Source organism: Callorhinchus milii, unplaced genomic scaffold, assembly GCF_018977255.1.
Source record: "Callorhinchus milii isolate IMCB2004 unplaced genomic scaffold, IMCB_Cmil_1.0 Scaffold2, whole genome shotgun sequence".
In the NCBI taxonomy this organism is placed as follows: domain Eukaryota; kingdom Metazoa; phylum Chordata; class Chondrichthyes; order Chimaeriformes; family Callorhinchidae; genus Callorhinchus; species Callorhinchus milii.
Window position 1 is genome coordinate 70459469 of NW_024704743.1, and position 19718 is coordinate 70479186.

Genomic DNA, 19718 nt, shown 5'->3' on the forward strand with positions numbered 1-19718 from the left:
GCAATAGTCGAGGCTTGGGGACTTGTGAATTGTGACTAACCTGTGTAACTGAATTTTCAGTGTGACCACATGATACACATCCTGCAGCATGTCTGCTACTGTGGCATCCGGTGCATCTGTCACATATGAGAGAGGGACTGGATTCCACTTCCCAACCTGGATCAGGCCTGTGACAGACACATTGGTTAGGGTGAGAAACATTGGTCATTAATTCACCTATAAAGTGCTAATACTTCCAAACAAGAAACAAATAACATTCCTTAAAATTATTTCTGTCTGGTTCAACATTACGTTTCCTTTATTGTGCTAATGTACACAAAATACAGCTCAGATTTACCATTAATCAATCAATCTGAATGATAAGTGATTAAGTACTCTTTCTCTCTTCCTTCCCAATAATTGTCTCAAACGTACTGTGCAATAACTGCTATTAGTAGAAATGACTGCTATTACAAGTAATTATAGAATCTATGATTCTAAACTATTTTATACTGGATTTCAACAGATATAAGCTACTGATTTTTGGAGGAAACCTAAATGGAAAAAGATTAATACAAAACTACTTAAGATGTGCTGCTATAGTCTTTTGTTGAACTATAAACTGCTCTTACTAAACACAGATCATTAAAAATGGAATTGATGTTTCTCTATTTGATCCCTGTTTACATGACCAAAAGAAACATGAAGAACAAAATCCCCCACCCAAAAAAACAATCAAGTCCTATCTTAAGATGTATATACCATGCTTCCAACTGTGTTTAATATTCTCAATAGATTTTTTAATATGCTATGTGCAAAATACCTATTCAATGTCTGCAAGCATTTTCATTAACTAGCAAACTACATAAAGTAAATGCGCATCCTTTTACATTGGTGATGTTACAACAATACACCTTATGTCAGAAAGGAAAAGGACATTGTATGTAAAATTAATCCCTTAAACTCCAATTTTAAATGAACTAATTATTTCGATTTGTTTCAGTTTACAAATTTTAAGAAAAATAACTACGATAATTCCATTACAAAAATAATTCACAACCTTCAAATGTCTAGTCACTATTCTCCGATTTCAAAATCATCAGCGCTGACCTGGGAAACTTCATTCATAATCATAAATAACGGAAAATCTCTTCGGCATTTCATCACATCACTAGATTTTTTTGTATTCATCTCTTCCATGTTCTAAATCTGAGCAGAACACGCTTGCCATTACCTTAGGTGAACAATACTTGAACATATCACCCAAAATAAAACACTTGTTGCTTTTCCAGTCTGTTAAAAACATTACCGAAGAAATATTTTATTAATTCACACAGAGAAAAACATTTTTTTCTAAATCAGGATATAAATATAAAATGATGTACCTTTAGCCTGCGCAGCAGAACAATGGGAATATCCAAGAGAAAGCAGTGCCATCTCTACTAGCTGATTAAACAGCATGTCCTTCCGTACTAGAACAAACTCTGCATGTTCTTCTTTGCTTTCATACTCAATGGGACTTTCAAAATGTTCCACCACACAGAAAACAGGGAGCATATTTCCTGCAAACAATAAAAATAAGTTTATGTATTTTAGTACTCTATCACAGATGGGTTGTTTTGCCAGTTCAGGAAAGTACATCACATCAGGTTTATGGATGTTTATTATTGTGCTATTGCTTTATAAAATATTGCAAAGTGTAACTTTAGAAAGAAAAACATAACATGGTAAACTACACTAAAGATATATCTGAATCATACATTTTAGCATCTCATGAGATCAGGTTGCTCCGATATCTGAAGGTCCCATTTTAGGACGTCAATTTTTTTAAAAAAAACTTTAATTTGCCAACGATATTGATCACGAGTTTAGCTATATCAAATGGTAAATAATTTTTTTAAAAAAATTCAGTGAATCAAAAACATTGAGCTATGCACACAATCATGCATTACTCAAAATTTATATTCTGCCTTTACAAAAGTCACAACTATTATTCAATCAATTCCTTGGAGGAGGATATTAGGTAGAACCACCTAAGTCACATAATGTCATATGTTTGGTAGTTTTAAAAAACTGTTTATACAGCACTCAGAACACTGACTAAATATGACATCATTAATTCCCTAACATTTTTTTTCCAAACTGTCATCAACTTCCTTCTTTTAAAGTACATAATCTTTTGTGGTCGTTTTACTCCACTACCTCTTCACCATTACTAATACTTGGCTACCATTTCCAACTCCAGCAACTTTATAACCTCCCAGTGTGAAAGTAGCAAGTGATGGTCACTGATCAATTCTAAAAATACTCGATGATATAAATACGAAAGGCAGCATAAAGCTTTCACATTAAGTTTATGAGTCTATGTAAACAACACATCGGCTGTAAGAAGTAATCAAGTGTGTAGAATCCTTGTCTAAAACTGAACTGGCATCACAGTCTGCGAATATCATATAATACCAGAGACAGCTGAAATCTTCTATTCAGGAATTTATGGCACTTATAACTTTTCAAGGATCATAAGACCTTTTGATTCTGCTCCAGTTCCTGATGGTGGATGTTAATACACTCTATTCAAAAACCACAATAAATTATCATTTTGGTACTTGTAACCTGGCTTCCTTTGTATATATATATAATATATATATACTTGGCTAACAATCAATAAATAGGGCAATCATAAGCAGAGGCCAAGGAATTTGCTGAAGTGCCTTTTTCCAGTTCTAATAGATAAAGATCTAACAATACAGACTGCTGTGTCCATTCATTTCATAAATAATACATTCCTTGTTGTCTGCAAACAGAGGAAAAATAAATGATTGTACGATAAATGTTATGGCAGCTCAAACAATAAACTCTATCCTTCAAACTATTTTATTTTCATAAATATTCTTGTTTGTGAAAGGATTGCATAAATTTGAACCGGGCTGTAAAGGAAAAGTGGATTGATTGCGAAGCAAATTACCACAGAATCCTGAAGCACCTAGAAATATCTCTACACTAATAAAAATAGGTAGCACACATTGGTACCTTTTTTATTACCGATTTTCATCAGCTGGCCCGTGTGTTTCAGCGAACCTCCAGTCACTTTTGCACCCATGCTACCCAGTCTGCCTCGGGTGGAAAGACTCCCATTCTGGTCCAAGCGGGGGATCTTAGCCGGGGGACCTTTAGGATCAATGTGATTGTTGTTTTTTTCTGAATTCTCCTTCACTTGCAATGTTTCACTGGGATTTTCCATGCTCACCACCAACTCAGAGATCACCTACCAAGTTTAAAGAAAACCACTTCAAGATATTACTGAGGTCAAACTCGACAACAACTATAAAGGTTTCATGTGGAGCGTCCAGATTAATCTACTGTTAAACTTTTGAAAAGTAGTAAGGCTGTATTCAAAACCTTTTTAAGCATAGTATATCCACGCAGCTGCTTAAAGAAGACAAGATGCAAATTCTTCAGAACAGGCTTCATGGATATAGGGTGGAATTACGCAAGGATAACTTCATCATCTGGCATTAAGATATACCCTAAATCTGACATATCATTCAGTTTAATCACGGTTCATTTCCCCCTAAGTTTTCGGGTCAGAGTTGAGACTCCAGGCCAATAGTGCCCATCGGAAAGCAATGCTCGCATCTCGAAGTGTTCCAATTTTGACTTGGTACAAGATGATAAATGGTTGCGACCGCGGTTTATAGGTGCCCTTTGCAAGACAACACGATAAACACGAGGGAGAACAACTATGAGCACATGTTGTTCTTCCTCTGCACTACAGCAAATTTCCTTTTCCATTCAACGCTACGATGAGCCGAGTTCCCCTTTACTAAAAGGCAGACAGATGCATTTTCATCCAGGTATCACAAGGCTAACAGGCAACACAACCTTGTTCAGCGAATAAAAAAAAGCACCTATCTCACCCTCTCCTCCTCCTCCTCCTCCTTTGATTTGACAACTTTCCCCCCTCCCCCCCCTCCCCCCCCCACACACACACACACACACACTATTGCGGTCCCGTGCAATGTGCGAATTCCACTCCAGGATTTCACGTTGACATTTTATTTATATTATTATTTATTATTTTTTTTCAGAAAATTTTTATTTCACGAACGACATATCATGATAATATATATAAAGAAAGAAAAGAGAAGGACGGACACAGAAACAAACTGTGGGAAGCTCTCCCCGGCTTCACGCACCAACACTCCCCGCCGTGGTATCCCGTCTGGTCTCGCAGGTAACACAAAGTATCGGAAAAGGAGACGATTGCGTTTCGCAAACAAAACTCACCCACTTCTCTGCGCGGAGCTCAGACACCAAACTTCGAAGACATAGAGAGAAAGAGAGAGAGGGAGAGAGAGAGACCCCCCCCCAAAAAAAAAAAAAAAAAAATCAAAAAAAAAATTCGCAAACTCTTCACTTCGGGACTCTTCCTGAGAACTAAAAGAGAGCCGCACGTTTTTGTGTGTGTGTGTGTGTGTGTGTGGGGTGGGTTTCTGCACTGATACCCCCCCCCCCCCCCACCACCACCCCCTCCCCTCCCCTCCTCTCCTCTCTCTCTCCCTCTCCACAGAGAGATTGAGGGCAAAAATTTACACCTCCCTCTCACACAATAAACCCCCCCCCAAAAAAAGTCTGTCCTTTTTTTTCCCCCTCTCCTCCTCCTCCTCCACTACCACCACTGCAAAAAAATAAATAAAAATAAATATCCTTAGATTTGGGGGAAGGCAAAGGGGAGGGGAGGGAGTGTGAAGAGAGAGAGAGGTTGGAGGAGGAGGTGTTGGGGGTTATGGGGGAGAGAGAGAGAGAGAGACTTGTGATAATTCAAAAAAAAAATTGGAAAAAATAAAACTTGGGGCTGAAATGTGACAATTTCTTTTTCTTTCAACGCGAGAAAGTCATTGACTTTTGTTTGTTTAAAAGCCCAGAGAGAGAAAAGCTGTGAGTGTAGTGTGTGTGTGTGTGTCTCTCTGTGTGTGTGTGTGTGTGTCTCTGTGTGTGTGTGTGTGTGTGTCTCTCTGTGTGTGTGTGTCTCTGTGTGTGTGTGTCTCTCTGTGTGTCTGTCTCTCTCAGTCAGGACGGAGCCGAAGCGGCTTCACATTAAATTATTAGTTGCTCCCACAGACACATCACTCCTCTCCTCTTCCTTTCTCCTCTCCTCTCCCCTCAGTGCTGAGAAAATAAGCCTTCAGAAAACAAGCATCACGTTTCCCTCCCTCCCCTCTCCCCCTCCCTCCCTCCCCTCCCCGTGTGTCTGTCTGTCTGTCTGTCTGTCTCTCAGGCGCCGGCAGTGCAGTCCGGCTCTGCCATTTTTTGGCTCCCTTTCGATTGCATCACTCCTTGTAACTGTCAGAGCAAAAAAAAATGTGTTGGGGAGGGAGAGAGGGAGAGAGAGGGAGGGAGGGGAGAGGAGAGGAGAGGAGGGAGGGAATAATATATGAAAGAGAGAAAGAGGAGAGGAGAGAAAGAGAGAGAGAGGGAGAGGAGGACAATTTCCGGCTGGCGCGCAAGAATTTTTAATCAGCTTGATTACTGTAAGAGGGCTCTGCATTTATTACAGATAATAATACCACATGATCAAGTTATTATAGCCCGGGCTCAGCCTCAGGGCTGCAAAGGAAGAGGAGGGAGGAGGGGAGGGGAGGGAGGGAGGGGGGAGCCAGTCAACAACAAACAGGAGGAGCTTTTTTTTTTAACCCGTCATTGCTGTCACTGACTGACTTGACTGACTGACTTGACTGAGGTTTCCTCAGCGAACAGGCGATGGTACAGGGACACCAGAGCCCGGGCTCGCCGTGAGCTGAGGGGTTGGCTGGATCATCGGGAGGCGCTTCAGAGCCAACCTCCTCTTCCTATTTCCACCCACTGCACAAACACATCACATCGCAGCAGCAGCAGCAGAGCAGCAACAGCCGGAGATCATATCCCGCACAAGAAGCCAGAGAGCAGGGAAGGGATTGAGAGAGAGAGAGAGAGAGAGAATGGATGGTTTGCGCACACAGATCACCTGCACATGGACAGATACACACGCAGACACATCACACACACACACACACATGCAGGCGACAGACATGCCAACAAACACGGGAGGCCAGAGAGCTCGTGTCGTGTCGTGTCGTGTGCAGGAAGAGAGGACACACCAACCAACCACCCGCACATGGACACACACTACACGTACGTACGAAACGCGTGCAACGCTCAGACGAAGGCTGAGGGTATGCTTTGCACACGCAAGCTCTGCATTTGTTGGGTTCAGGCTGTACCTATGTGCCTTCATGTTTATGCATGTGCGCAGGTGGGTATTTAAATTCTGCATTTTCCACCAAAAGCTGTACGCTTGCTGCATTTTTGTGTGTGTGTGTGTTTTTTTCCCCTAAAACCACTTGCACTCCCATTTGGTACCCTCTTGATGCCATGCATCCTCTTTTAGTCTGTCCACAATGTGCAGTTTGGTCAGCAAATCCTTTCTGCCACTCAATGCTTGGCTAACAAATGTGCTTTTTCCACAGTGCCAATTTCCTTGCCTCCCACCCCACAGATAGAAGGTTATAGTGTTATGCATTGGTAATCATCCAGATACCCAAAGGAAAACTGGCAAAACCCATCCAGTGAAGGTAGGCATGTTCCAAGTAGCTGAAGCTGGGATTAAAGCTCTCTGACTTCAAAGCTTCAGAAAGAAAGAACTTGCATTCTTTAGCACCTTATCACGTCAAATTTGTTAAAAGCACTTCACAAGTTATTACTGTCAACTGTAGTGACTTTTTTTTGTCAACAAACGACTATAGTTATGGGTTTGTGTCAGAAATAAGCAGTTTATCATGAAACGTTGCCAGTGGGTATCAGGTAAAATCTCTCAGGGTTTGGATCTATACGAAAATCTGAGCAAAAACATTAATCACCTTGAGAACCCAACATTTGATTAATATCAGGCAAGTGTGATCACATTGCCTGATAAGTTTAAGGGAGATATTATTTCTGCCGGATCTTTTGACCAATGGGGCATATTTGTTCAACTAATCTTCAATTCCTTAGACGCATACTGGCGGCCACAGATGAATTAGCGAATTAGTCTCCTGATATGTTGCTATGTGAGGGTGATTTTATTTCGATAGCTGCTATTTGACATGTGAGGAAACTCATCACCGTCCTTAAAGGTACTATATCACACTCTTATGTACCTGCAAGGACCCACCTCGCTTAGCTAATTTCAGAGAATATTAGGCAAAAGCCAAGGTGTCGGGAGCCCAGAGTGTGCATTGGGGGCACTGTAGGAAATTAACCAGCTAAAGTCACATTGCTTTCCATACAGAACACTGAATTTTGTGAGCATTGAGTTTCTGAAGGCTTACCTTTAAATAAAAAACATTTACAGAATAATTAGAAGGGTAAAATGAATAACTCATAATAGACTTTGTCTTTAAGCAAGGTAAATCACAAAATGAAGCGCTGTGCCTTTGAACTTGACTTCATTCATATAGCTTAACCTCATTAAAAAAAACTTAATACAGACCTTTCCTTCAGTCCCAGAAGCAGCCTTATTATAGTCAGCAGAGGAGCTCAGACCGTAACAAGATGAATCCCAGATAAGAACTCCTTTTATTGGACCCCATGGATTTGTCATAACAAGACTGACTATATACATCATACATAATAAAGATATGTGGGCGGCTCATGTCTATTTTATCCACGGATGGATGATAAAATCTGTCAAGTACAACAGTTTCCTTACCCACCTCCCAAATGTCAACAGGAGAGTTTTTGCAAAGTGGCTCAATTTTGCTTATGTCTACCTGTAGATTCAGATAACTTATTATTCCTATATAAGCTACACTGGAAGCCGGAGCCCCATATCTGATTAATACATACAAATACATTCAAGAGATATGGAAATGATTCCATAAGTGACTGGCTTTTGAACTTGCAAACAATGAAGTCATAACCGGTTTATAGAATTAAGGTCGCATCTGGAATGATTGATTTCAGACACGCATTTCATATGGAAATAGCAGTGCTTGGGTCAATTTAGGTGCTTTTAAAAAAATTTAAGAGATAATTTATATCAAGTGTAAAATGTCTTATTTACGTATTCACTCACTTCCACAAAGGCAGAATAAAATAATGCCACAATGCGGTTTCAAAGCTGTTCCATGTGTAGCCCTGGGTCTTTGCACAATGGAAGTAGCCCTATGTGCCAGTGCATTTGATGATCTTCAATGCCTCAAAGGCCACTTTCAGGATATAAATTAGTGTACATTTAATCACAGGCAAATAAGTAAAACATGTGGGAAAAATTGGCACTCTTTAACCACCTTAACCTATGTAGGCAGGAGATAGAGTGGGAGTCATTGCACCTGACAGACAGAAAACTAGATATTTACAAAGAGACAAAACACCATTTAGTGGAGACAGGAAATAATTACACATAAACATGACATGCCTCAGGCCTGATCTAACAGAGTATCCAACTGGCAGTGTGGGCTTCAGCCAAAATGCAAACCTTAACCCCTAGTATTCTGGATACATTGCATTTGACTGTAGCAAGTATAGCCTTGTAAGCATTCATTTAAAGATTTACCCTTGCAATACGTGTTTAATTCCAAAATGCACAAATGTGCAAATCCATTTATTAATATCGACTATTAATTGAACCTACAACAATTAACGTAAAACAATGTGATTTTGCAACATTAATATTGTTCAGTCATGGGTTGTAACACTTATTAATACACACTTAGCTCAAATAAAAATGAAATGATTACACACAAGAATATTTTGCCAGAATAAACAACAACCCTTGACCACCCATCCTAATTCCTGGAATTATTGTTATGCAAGTTCTACACAAGAGAGCGAACAAGAATTGGCATATTAAATTTTGTTTTCCTAAAATTCACATCTGAAGCATTAAGCAATGATAGTTTGAGCTTCTAATTCAGCTTCATCTACAAAGTGCAATGCTTAATTAGACACTACATTTTCACTATCGGAAAGATCAATTAAACTCCTCTCCAAAACTTTGGTCTGTTCTATCATAGTTCATCTCAGCCAGTGATGGCACAGTGCCTCTGGTTTAAGACAGAAAATAAACCAACATGAGTTCCTGTTCCCGATCACTCCTCTGTACTCCTATCTCCTGACTCCTTTTGCAGGAAAGTGAACCTATGTGTATAATGGGTCATGACAGTCCTGGGTGCACTAAGTCTTTGAATACCCTATTGCTAATCACTGTTCAAAATCATTAGATGAATGACCATGTGAGGGAGATACCTGAATCTTGCTGTCATTTGTATCATAAATCAGTGCATTCTGGACAGATGCAGAAAGGGAGAAATTTAGGGGAAAAAACCTTTGCGACTAAAAGTAAAATTGTATTTGCCATACAAATTTATTATGAGATAAGCCTTTATATTAAACTTTATAAAAGCTTCAGTATTTGTTGACAGTACTGCAATCATTTTGATATTAGCAAAATAAATATTATGAATAATAAAATCAATTTGGAATCGCAAGAAAAAATGTTCATAGATCACCATCCGAATATGAGGCAAATAAATAGAAATTTCCACTTTTGTATCACATTTCATGTAGGGAAAAATATAAAAGTGCTTTAAAAAGACTGAGTGGGGAACCTAAGGAGGGATGGAGGTAGCAGGGGGAGGTGGCCGAGGACACAGTCAAATAGCTTTTTTACAAATTGGGAATGTCCGGCAACACTATTTAAAATAAATAAGAATTGTTCCGCAAAATGTAAGTTTTTAGGGACATGTGTTTGTCAAAAGGTTCATGTTTACCATGAACAAAACCATGGAGTTTCGCAAAGGAGATGTCAGATTTTTGACCTTTCTGAATTTTTAGGTCAAAGGCACACTCTCGTTCATGTATGGAATTAAATGTCACTTATATGCTGCAAAATGACTATGTCATATTGCCAATATTTCAGAGAAGCCAAATTATAGGAATATTATTGGAAAGAAGTTGAGTGTCAAAGGAATGAGCATTCTTTGTCTAACATCTCAATTAGGCACAACAGTCTTCTGAATGCATTCACCTCCTGCACAAATAGCATACAGCTCACCCATAATACATATATCAAACTTATCTTTTAACAGTCTGTACTGTACAAAGTCAGCATGTTTAATCCAAGGTTAATCCTTTCACAGAGTAAAGGTTTTCTTCATAAAATTGTTGAATTGTGCTTCACCAAGGATCCCTACCTTTCTGTTGCATCTTTCACAAATTAAAGTCAGTGATTAAAAAAGTGAAATCGCTATTACCTGGTTCTAACTATCAATTGTTTGTTCAACTGATTAAATTGTTTCAAATACTTATTCCATTCAATTACTTTTCCTTTAATCCTGACAACCCAACAATTTCACCTTTATCATGAGGTCTATTGCAGTACATTTAAAGGCAAGGACGTGCAGAAATATATACACACAGAATCCAAATTTGGATTTATTTAAATACATTGGAACTGATCCAATTTGGGCTGGGTCAGATTTTAATGTTTTGACATGACCTCTTCCTTTAAACATAATAATCTATTGAACATTTATTTTCTGTTTTGCCCCAAAAGCTTTGCACTTCAACCACTGAGCTTGTCAACAAAAAGTTGATAGATTGCATTGTAAACATTTATGCTCATTAAGGCAAAGGATTTTAGGGTTGGAAAATATTTTTGAACCTTTAGCAACCAGTGAGTCCCACAGGAAGGAATCCCAGGTCAAGCAGTGGGAATCCCTGCATTCAATCTCTTCTATTCTCACAGACTGCCCGAATCCCTGAGACAGAGTACCTTAAAATTAAAGGGAGAGAAGATCTTCTTTGCTTAATTTAAACTATATTTAAATCCAATGCTAAAATATTTTCAATGACACTTATGGTTTGCATCTTTTTTTTGTTAGTTTAGCAAGAGGGTCCCAAATGATTGTGGAAGGACGTACCTATGGAGTTTGGAGTCTCAGATGTCTCATTGATGAAAGAAGAGAAGGAGGAAGAAAATGAATCTTAGTCTCTGCAATTCCAGTGAGTGAGGGATTAATACCTGGTGGTTATGTCATTTTTTATGTGCTTAAGAACCTGATGGTTTAGTGATTGCTCTTTGTTCTTGGCTATTTAGTCTTATAAAATACACACTGTATAACAATAGTTTCAGACATTAGATCCTCTGAACGCAATTGCAAATCAATCTAATGCTCTATCTTAAATGCCCATTTTGAACAAAGTCGTATAAATTGCATGGATAACCTAGATACAATTTGCGTAGTCAGGAACATATACAATAGGCTAGATAACAATACAAATACGTAGTTTGATTTGAAATACATTTAGTCAGACTTTTATAACCAAAACAAATACAGTACTTAACTACAGAGCATAGATGTTGAAAAGATATAAATATGCTAAATTAATTTTTAGTATGAATCTCATCTTTTAGCCCTGTGCTTGTATAAGGAATCGTAATAAGTTACCTCACCTCAAGAAGTTTGAAGTAAAATGATATTGTTACAGTTTAAATCATTATTTGTATATTGGTACATACACCCTTTTGCCTAGTCTTATCCTGGAAGACTATTTTGTCTCAACATTTAATACCGTACAGAATTGTGGAATCTACTTAAACTCAGTCTTAATACATAAACTAGTTTAAGAACTGCTGAAGAACAGATTATACATTAAGAGTGAATTTAAGAATTTTTCACAAGTGTGTGTGTTATTAAATTTTAAAACAAAGGCATGTTTGGCTGTCATTAAACCACCTGACACTAATAATGCTAGATGTTTTAATGACAACTAAAATGCTTTTAGTCCAGTCTGATTCTCATCTAGTTATTTTTTTGAATGTAAAGTTGTGCTTATAGAGAAGCCCTGCATTTTAGGTGTATAGAGTACAGACATCTAGTGGACTTCTGGTGTATAGAGTGTAGACATCTAGTGGACTTCTGGTGTATAGAGTATAGACATCTAGTGGACTTCTGGTGTATGGAGTATAGACATCTAGTGGACTTCTAGATGGTTCTACTAATTGTACTCCTGCATGGCGACACTCTCCCCTTGTGAACTGAATTGAGCACTGAATGTATTCTGAATTGTTTGGGACTATTCCCTGTTGCATGTCTTCACTAAACCCTCTGATGTTATTTGGTATCTGAAGCCCCACTTTGGAAGTGTGAAGGGTGGAGATGCTTATGGTGCAGACAGCTGAACAGTTTTCTGAGACTCAGGACAACATTGGGCAAATGAAACAGAGCAATAGCTCAGATTGTTACGAGCCTATGTCACACCTGGTCTAGGTTTGTTTTGTATTAAAGTATAAATCTTCCAGGGATCATTTTGTTGTTTTCCAATCCAATGTACTTCAAATAAACTGTACTAACAGCTGTCCATACTAACACCTGTCCCTGTGAATCCTATTTATTTTCTCTGTATTGAAAAAGTATATCGTACTTTTTTTAATTCTGTACTCTTTTAATCTGTTTGTTTTATTTCACAGTTTTTCTCATGCTACTAATTTACAGCTTTGATTTGCTTTGTACTTTTTCCCACATTCTTTGTCTGCACTTTTCATCCTTATTTCACTGACCAGTTTGCCTCTTTTATTCTGATTACAGTATTTTTAATTTTATTGCTGCTCCTTCCACATAGAGTATTGATGTTTCTCTGTCTGTTTCAGTCTCTTTCTGTGGTAGTATCTGTACAATCTCTTTGCTCAATTACCACAATCTCGAGATCTTGGGCTAGTTCTCAGCCCAAGCAGTCTCATGTTGTCACAGAATAATATGCTCTGAGCACCTACTGTATTATTTTGCAGAGATTTTACATCTTCGCTGAACTTTAATTAAAATAGAAATGAATGAGAACAGCCAAAATCAATATCAAATGTTACTCAACAATACCTAAGCTGAGGTCAGTTTTTAGACCAGTTATTAATAGATATTGTATTAGAAGTTATTGCTGATCAAATTATACATAGATAGATGACAGAAATAGTTTAGTATCTGTTGGTTTAAGGTCTCATTAAATATAGGAATTACAACATGTGTATAAAACCTTATAAAACATTGTAAATTTACCTGTACTGATTTTGTGCAGGGCCCCCAAGATATCATCTTTCAATCAGTCATAAGATATTACTAAGTGATAAAGTGAACTTTCTTCTTAAATAGATTTATTTATTTATTTTAAGAACCTATTGAACTTTGAGATAAAAGATTACATTAAATACACAACTTGTAAGAAGATGATTTTGCCACCTTTTCTTAACATAACTATTATAATAGCATAACATAAATAAACACAATACATATTAAGCTAACCTGCACAAAGTCAGCTTCATAGTTGGAATCAGGGCTATTATGAAACTAATATACAGATTTCACGTATGTGTTTGATTGCTTTAAAACTATGGTCTAACAGAGGGCTCAGTCTCTACTATGAAGGGATATCATTTAGTGCTTCACGATAAATGTTGTTATACCAGGATGCAGAAAAGTACAAGATTCAGGAACCGTAGACAGAAAATGTTCTGCTTCGCACAACACCAAGGACAATTCACCTTTCCTAGAGATCTTTTTGAGGAGGATCCTTATGTGCAAGAAGATTTCAATAGGTCTCCCAATGGCCCAAGTTTCCTTTTGGCAGGATAGAGAAGAAACTGCAGGGGACTGGAATGGAGAATGTGACTAACTAGGCTGGGAAGAGAAAGGTGGGTTCAGGGAGATATCACAGCAGCTCGGATGCAGAAATAACCTGAGGCAGAGAATACAAGGCTGGAAGAAAAGATTGTACCAGAACTGGAACTGAGACAGAATCTGTTGTAGGAGAGCAGAGATTGTGGTGGTTTAAAAACAGCATTACAAAGCAATGGGAGAGAAGGGCTTGACCTGAGAGAAGAATTTATTGATCAACATTTCAAATCTGACATCTTTCCTTAAAACATACTGTATTTCACAATATGTTAGCACTAACTGTTATATTTCATTTTTGTTTAATATGAGTTAATATGGCTATTATTTTCACATCAGAATTTGAAAGCGCAGGGATTAAACACTAGAATATTGTTCAGGTAGAACATTGAATTTAAGATATATATTTTTAATGTAGCTTAAGGTTAAACATATTATATATAGAGGAATCCATGTATAAATTCAAAGGGTTATTTAACAATGTAACCTTAGCCAAAATCTTCACAAATGTAATAACATATGGGATGAATATGATAAAATTTTAAAGCAGGAATGGATCACACAAACTTAGCTGAACACCTATAAAGATCTCAAACTGTTTAGAGTTAACATCCAACTGTCTCTAAATTATTAGGAAGTGAAGACATAGATATGCTGTGTATGATACTGATAAAACAGAACCAGAAATATTTCATTAAACACATACACCTCTCCATTAAAATACTTTATCAGAACCAACTTAGATCAATATTTACAAACTGTGTTTGTAACACGTCCGAACAAATGCCACAAAACTATACACAGTACCACCAGTGATTACAGAAATACCTCATTTGATTTAGCAATGGTCAGTAATGTCATGGATGTGGAAGACGAATGCTCTGAGAGCATCTCCTCCTGTACAGCCAACTTACACAGCGGCGATCCGGCATTCGTGCCAAAAAAAAAAAAGTTTTTTTTTAAAAAGTGTGACATTTAACTCAGCCCAAAAAAACACTGCCCTCACCCCCCCCCCCCCCCCCCCTCAAAAAAAAGGAGCTTTCTTTAGATAACGAACTAAAAAGTGTCTTTTTGCATAGGTCGACTCTCCAACGATACGACGCAACACACTCAAACGTAGCCCTTACAACCAGAACACATTGCACCGAGAGACACAACAACAAGTTCTCCACACAGTGTACACGAAAAAAAACACACACACACACACACACACACACACTGACTGCGGTGTGAAGCCGCGAGCACTGTCCAGGACTCACCCCAACACAGCTGTGGCACAGACACCCGCCGACCTGTCAAGTGGTGTTTTCAGGAAGGCAGCGCTCTGGGCAGGTGACAGGGACAGGGACCTCGGAGTTGTTGACGCATTAATGTCCTGTCCTGATGTGCTGCCCTCCCCCTCCTCCTCCTCCCCCTCCTCTCCGGAATAAAGTGCAGAGAGCGGAGTGGACTGGCAACGAATTCGCGCTCTCTTGCCTTTCGCCCCACTACGAATCAGCAGCGAAAGGCGCTCCGGGTCCCGCGACCGAGCAGCTGGTGCGCTAAAGCCGGTCCCGGATCAGCGTCCTGTACCACGCGATTCGCTGATAAACAGCGAGCGATCATATCAGGGCAGTCGGAGGGCGCGGGCACTGCCGGGGACGTGGCGGGTACACGGTTGATTCGCAGGAAATCAGCCCCGTCAACATATGCAAACACTTCCCGCCGTCGTTATTTGTTGAATGGAGGTGAACCGCAACAGGAAAGGGGAGGGCGAGGGGGTGGGGGGTTGGGGCGGGCGGTGCCGTGCAGTGCTGTGCAGTGCTGTGCTGGAAGGCAGTCAAAGCACCCAGTGGGCTCCCAGCGCTGACACCCACCCACCAGGGCAAGTGCACCCTATTTTATTTCCTCCCTCCCCGGGAGGGCGCCCAGTGCACCCCTCGGGGAGGTTCACAGCCGCCTCACCCTCTCCTCTCCCTCCCCACGTCCCCCCCCCCGTTAAACTACTGCCGATGATCGCAGCACTTTGGTACAATATAATCCTCGTCTGGTACAGCAGCAAAAGTTACTCTCAAACAGGACCGGACGAGTGAATGTTTTAGGTGGGACGAGAGGGAGTGTGACATAGTTTGCACTCAACACACCAACTCCCACCCACTCCCACAGCAGGTCAGCAGTGCACCCCTTGAGAAGTGTTTTGAGAGAGAGAGAGAGAGAGAGAGAGTGGGGCGTATGGGGTGTGGAGAGTACTGTACATATGTGTTTCATGAAACTACGCACTAGTTTTGAACCGATCGGTCTTAACAGTGCAGCTCAGCAGAAGTGCCTCGGGTTTGGGGGGAAACTCTGACCAGAATGAGTTGTTTTTTTTTAGCTCAAAGACCCTACTGACATGGACTCAGTTGAGAAATCCGTCCCCAACCCCCACCCACCCCCCCCCCCCCCGCCCCCTCGGGAGCCAAGATATCACTCTGGGATTAGCCTTGTGGGGAGGGGTTAAGTGGGGAGAGAACACGAGAGAGAGAGAGAGAGAGACTGATCACACGCTGCCTGTATCTCACTATCAGGGCAATAAGCCCTGCCCTGTGCCGGGCGCCTCCTCGGTCCAATATTGTGAAGGCACTGAGATGCCGGGCTTCGGGAAGTTGGTGGGAAAAGTGCGAGGAGGTCAGATCCCTTGACCGGGAAGCTTCGGGATACTCCGCTGTCTCTTTTCATCCATTTATCTTTTAAGCGCACGTGTGCAGAGAAGATGGGCTCTGCAGTGCGGATCGTGTGCACCGGCTAATGTGAGGTGGCACCGCACTCCTTCCCATGTCCTCCGGCCCCATTAAAGACCCATTAGTGGCTCAGGCAGTGGTTTACACACGAGAACGCATTAACAGGGTCGGGTGTAGGAATCAAAGGATTTGGTGGGCGCTCTGCTGTTTTGCAGCACAGCTTCATTTCCCATTCTCTCGGTGGTGCTGTTTAACCGGGACATCGAATCAAGTTGGGCATTGCTCTTAATAAAAGGCATTGCAACGCGGGTTTGACAGATAACGCCACTTAACGATAAATTGATGTAACAGACTATGTTGCTCTCGCTGTGCGTTCATCAGGGGGCAGCCACAGCAGGAATTCCAGGTGAGAACAAAAAAAAGATGTTCAAAGAGTGACATTATTTGGCATTGAAGGAGACTTCGAATTGAGAGCGAAGGAAACGATTAGCCTTGTTTTTCTCTCTCCCCTACGGTTGATTCACAAATGGGGCGTTGCATTGCCTCGTAGATATGAAGAGATTTGAGACTGAGTGGCCTGTGTTATCAGGACAGGCTCTTTTACCTGACAGTGAAACTTGTTCATCAGAAATGCATCGTGTTGGTTTCCAGCTGATAACTGTATCACTTTGCTGATAACCACAAGGAACTTGTCCCCCATCCAGTGCACAGAAAGGAATAAAATAATGTAAATCTAACACTGCAAATTGGGGGCTTCAGAAACCTAAGGGTACAGATGCATGTTATGACCAGAGAACATTCTTTTTTATTTATATATATATATGTATATACTTCTTTTTAATAGATACTGTCATCCCCGTGAGGGTAATGTGAGAATTATTGAGGATTTTTTTTTAAAAAAAAGGATGAAACTTGCACTTATCTGCAATGTTCTTGAGTGGATATGCATTAGTTATTTAACGAGGGAAGATGTTTTATTTATATTTCCCACTTTTTAAAAAAAAACTTTCAGAGCATTAGGATATTAAGTAAGAATTCAAATTCTTAGGCACTATTCTTAGTTTTCCCCCGTAAGGTATCATTTACCTTGTGTGCATTTTACAACATGTTTAACACCAGAAATAATTACTGATCTGTTTAGAGAGGCGCCACAGCGAACAATAACATTTTATTAATCGCCAGGTGGATCCCAAACAGATGCAGCCTAAATATTAGTTTAGAGTTTGAAATGATGTAGTTTAGAGTTTGCGATGTACAGTTCGCTGCGAAAAGCAACTGCAGGACTTTAAGGTAACATTTGATGCACGGCTCAAATTGAGCAAAGCTGAAGAGATAAAATGACCAGGTTCATTACCTTTCCAGGCAATGGGTGTTTCCAATTTACACGACTGCAATTATAATTGTGCTACTTACTCCACATCAAAATCAGTTAAAATAGCAAAAGCATTTTTCTTTTTCTTTTGGGGGCTAATTGTGCGCAGCCCTGATGTAACTTATTTGCTGATCAGAAGTTAAATGACCGTGAATGAAATGCAGTATTGGAAGACTGGTGATCATCCCCACAGTTCTCGGTTGGTCCCTGTAACAGGGACCACGAGATGGCGCGCTGCAGAGCTTCCTGCACACACATCCCCACTCCCAGAGGTCTGAAGTGGAAAGATAACCCAATGAAGTGTTTCCTCATATTTCACGTTGCCTGCATTACAGATTCACTTCACACCCTTCTTGTCGTGCATTCCTTTTCTCGTTGAGGCACAATACAAATGCAAAATGTGAGTTAATCGCCCTATAATTAAAATCAAGTGAAGACTATGAGTAAACTATATTGACAACAGGAGTTCACTCGAATTTCTAAATTTTTCCAGGAGATAACATTTTGTAGCTTTTTCTTTACCGATGATGCATTCAAACACCCCACTAAATTGAGCACATCGACCTGTTTCATGAAACTTTCCAGATTTAACATGTAGTATAATTTCATATCGTATTTTCAAACTGCACTACATTAAAGTTGACAGGCAGATTATATTGCAATACAGTATACTGATAAAATGAGTACTAAAGCTCAGCTCATATTGAGTATTGGTGAAACCACTACCCTCACACAACAAGCAAGTTCAGAGCGAGCTATTCAAAATATAGGTAACTACAATATGCTGCCGATTTGTCTCATTTTGTTTTTAATTTCAACATGGTTTCAACAAACATAATGGAGAGTTGTTCAGACTGTGTTTCATACTGCCTTGGTATAATTTAAGAAATTATCTCTGTGTCTGTCCATTTCCTCAATTCTAGTTTGCAACAATCACATGAGAACTCTAATGCAGATCGATTTTCACATTTTACATGTTAGGCACATACAGTATTTTGAAAAATACCAAACCTTTCTGAGAACTGTTCTCCAATTGATTTTTATGAGGTTTTTATTGGTCAGAAATATGAAGGACTGCTCACCACAATTAAGGATATCTAAAATAGACTGACAGCTCCATATATGTAATGCCATCGCCTACACATGCAGATTTCCCAGTGTCTGGAATGAAATGCTCACACTCTTCCTGGAGGGCTGCACCCTGCTTACCTCATTCAGGCGAGTACTAGATGCAGGTTGGAGAGATCTTGTCTATATTTCCTGGCTCAAGCAGATTCTAATCATGGGACAATAAAAGGTGTAGCTAAAGAAACACAATGAAATTGAACAAACAAATGAAGTCACATCTAGCAAGAGATAATTTCATTGTCCATTTTCTATTCCATTTCGCACTAGAGTTTCCCCACTGCCTTTACCACATCAGATACATTTCAGGAATGAAAGGGCAGAAAGACAACCTACTTTATCAGATCTCAGCAAATATTGCTCTACAGCTTATATGGAGATCCAGCAGGAGAGTGATTTAATGCTCCTTCCATCGTATAGGATCTCCTTCCCTGTGGGAAAGTGGTTGAGCTCCACTCAGAGCTTGTTCCTCGTGGCTGATGAACTTCCCACTGATTTTTGAATGTGAGGGTTGAAAGTGTAGCAAAAAAAACCATCCGTTTAAAGGTCACTGATCACAAGAGGTGATTTAAGTTGTGTTCGACTTAGTATACTCATTGTTTTGGGTGACCTGTGAAAAATACAGTTCTGCAGGTTCCGGTCTCTTCATGAGTGCTTCTTAGCTCTGTAATGCAAGATAGGGATTAGAGAAAACTCATTGTACAGGTATGTGTACCTTCAATGAAATATACTCTAATACTACATCTATTCAGGGCTCTATTCTCAGTGCTCTCCCACTCAATGATATCATCGCAGGCAAGAGGTTAACTTCTACATGTATGCAAATAATACCCAACTATCTCTCTGCCTCCACCTTGATTC

General features: G+C 39.8%; 1 protein-coding gene across 6 annotated transcripts in view; it reads right to left on the bottom strand.

The window, feature by feature from the left end:
- The window catches only part of LOC103181251 (DNA-binding protein SATB1), a 74643-nt gene extending 59518 nt beyond the window's left edge, over positions 1-15125 (bottom strand). The window contains exons 1-4 of one of the 6 annotated variants that reach the window (XM_007897578.2): positions 14921-14952; positions 3010-3244; positions 1365-1541; positions 41-167 (exon numbers count right to left, since the gene is read on the bottom strand). In XM_007897578.2, the coding sequence (XP_007895769.1) occupies positions 41-167; positions 1365-1541; positions 3010-3220 (515 nt within the window). In that variant the 5' untranslated portion in view covers positions 3221-3244; positions 14921-14952. Of the gene's footprint in view, positions 1-40; positions 168-1364; positions 1542-3009; positions 3245-4266; positions 4345-7486; positions 7514-14920 lie in introns of those variants that run through there. The other 5 variants (XM_007897579.2, XM_007897583.2, XM_007897580.2 and 2 more) reach the window with 5 other exon arrangements.
- Between the last annotated feature and the right edge of the window lie 4593 nt (positions 15126-19718).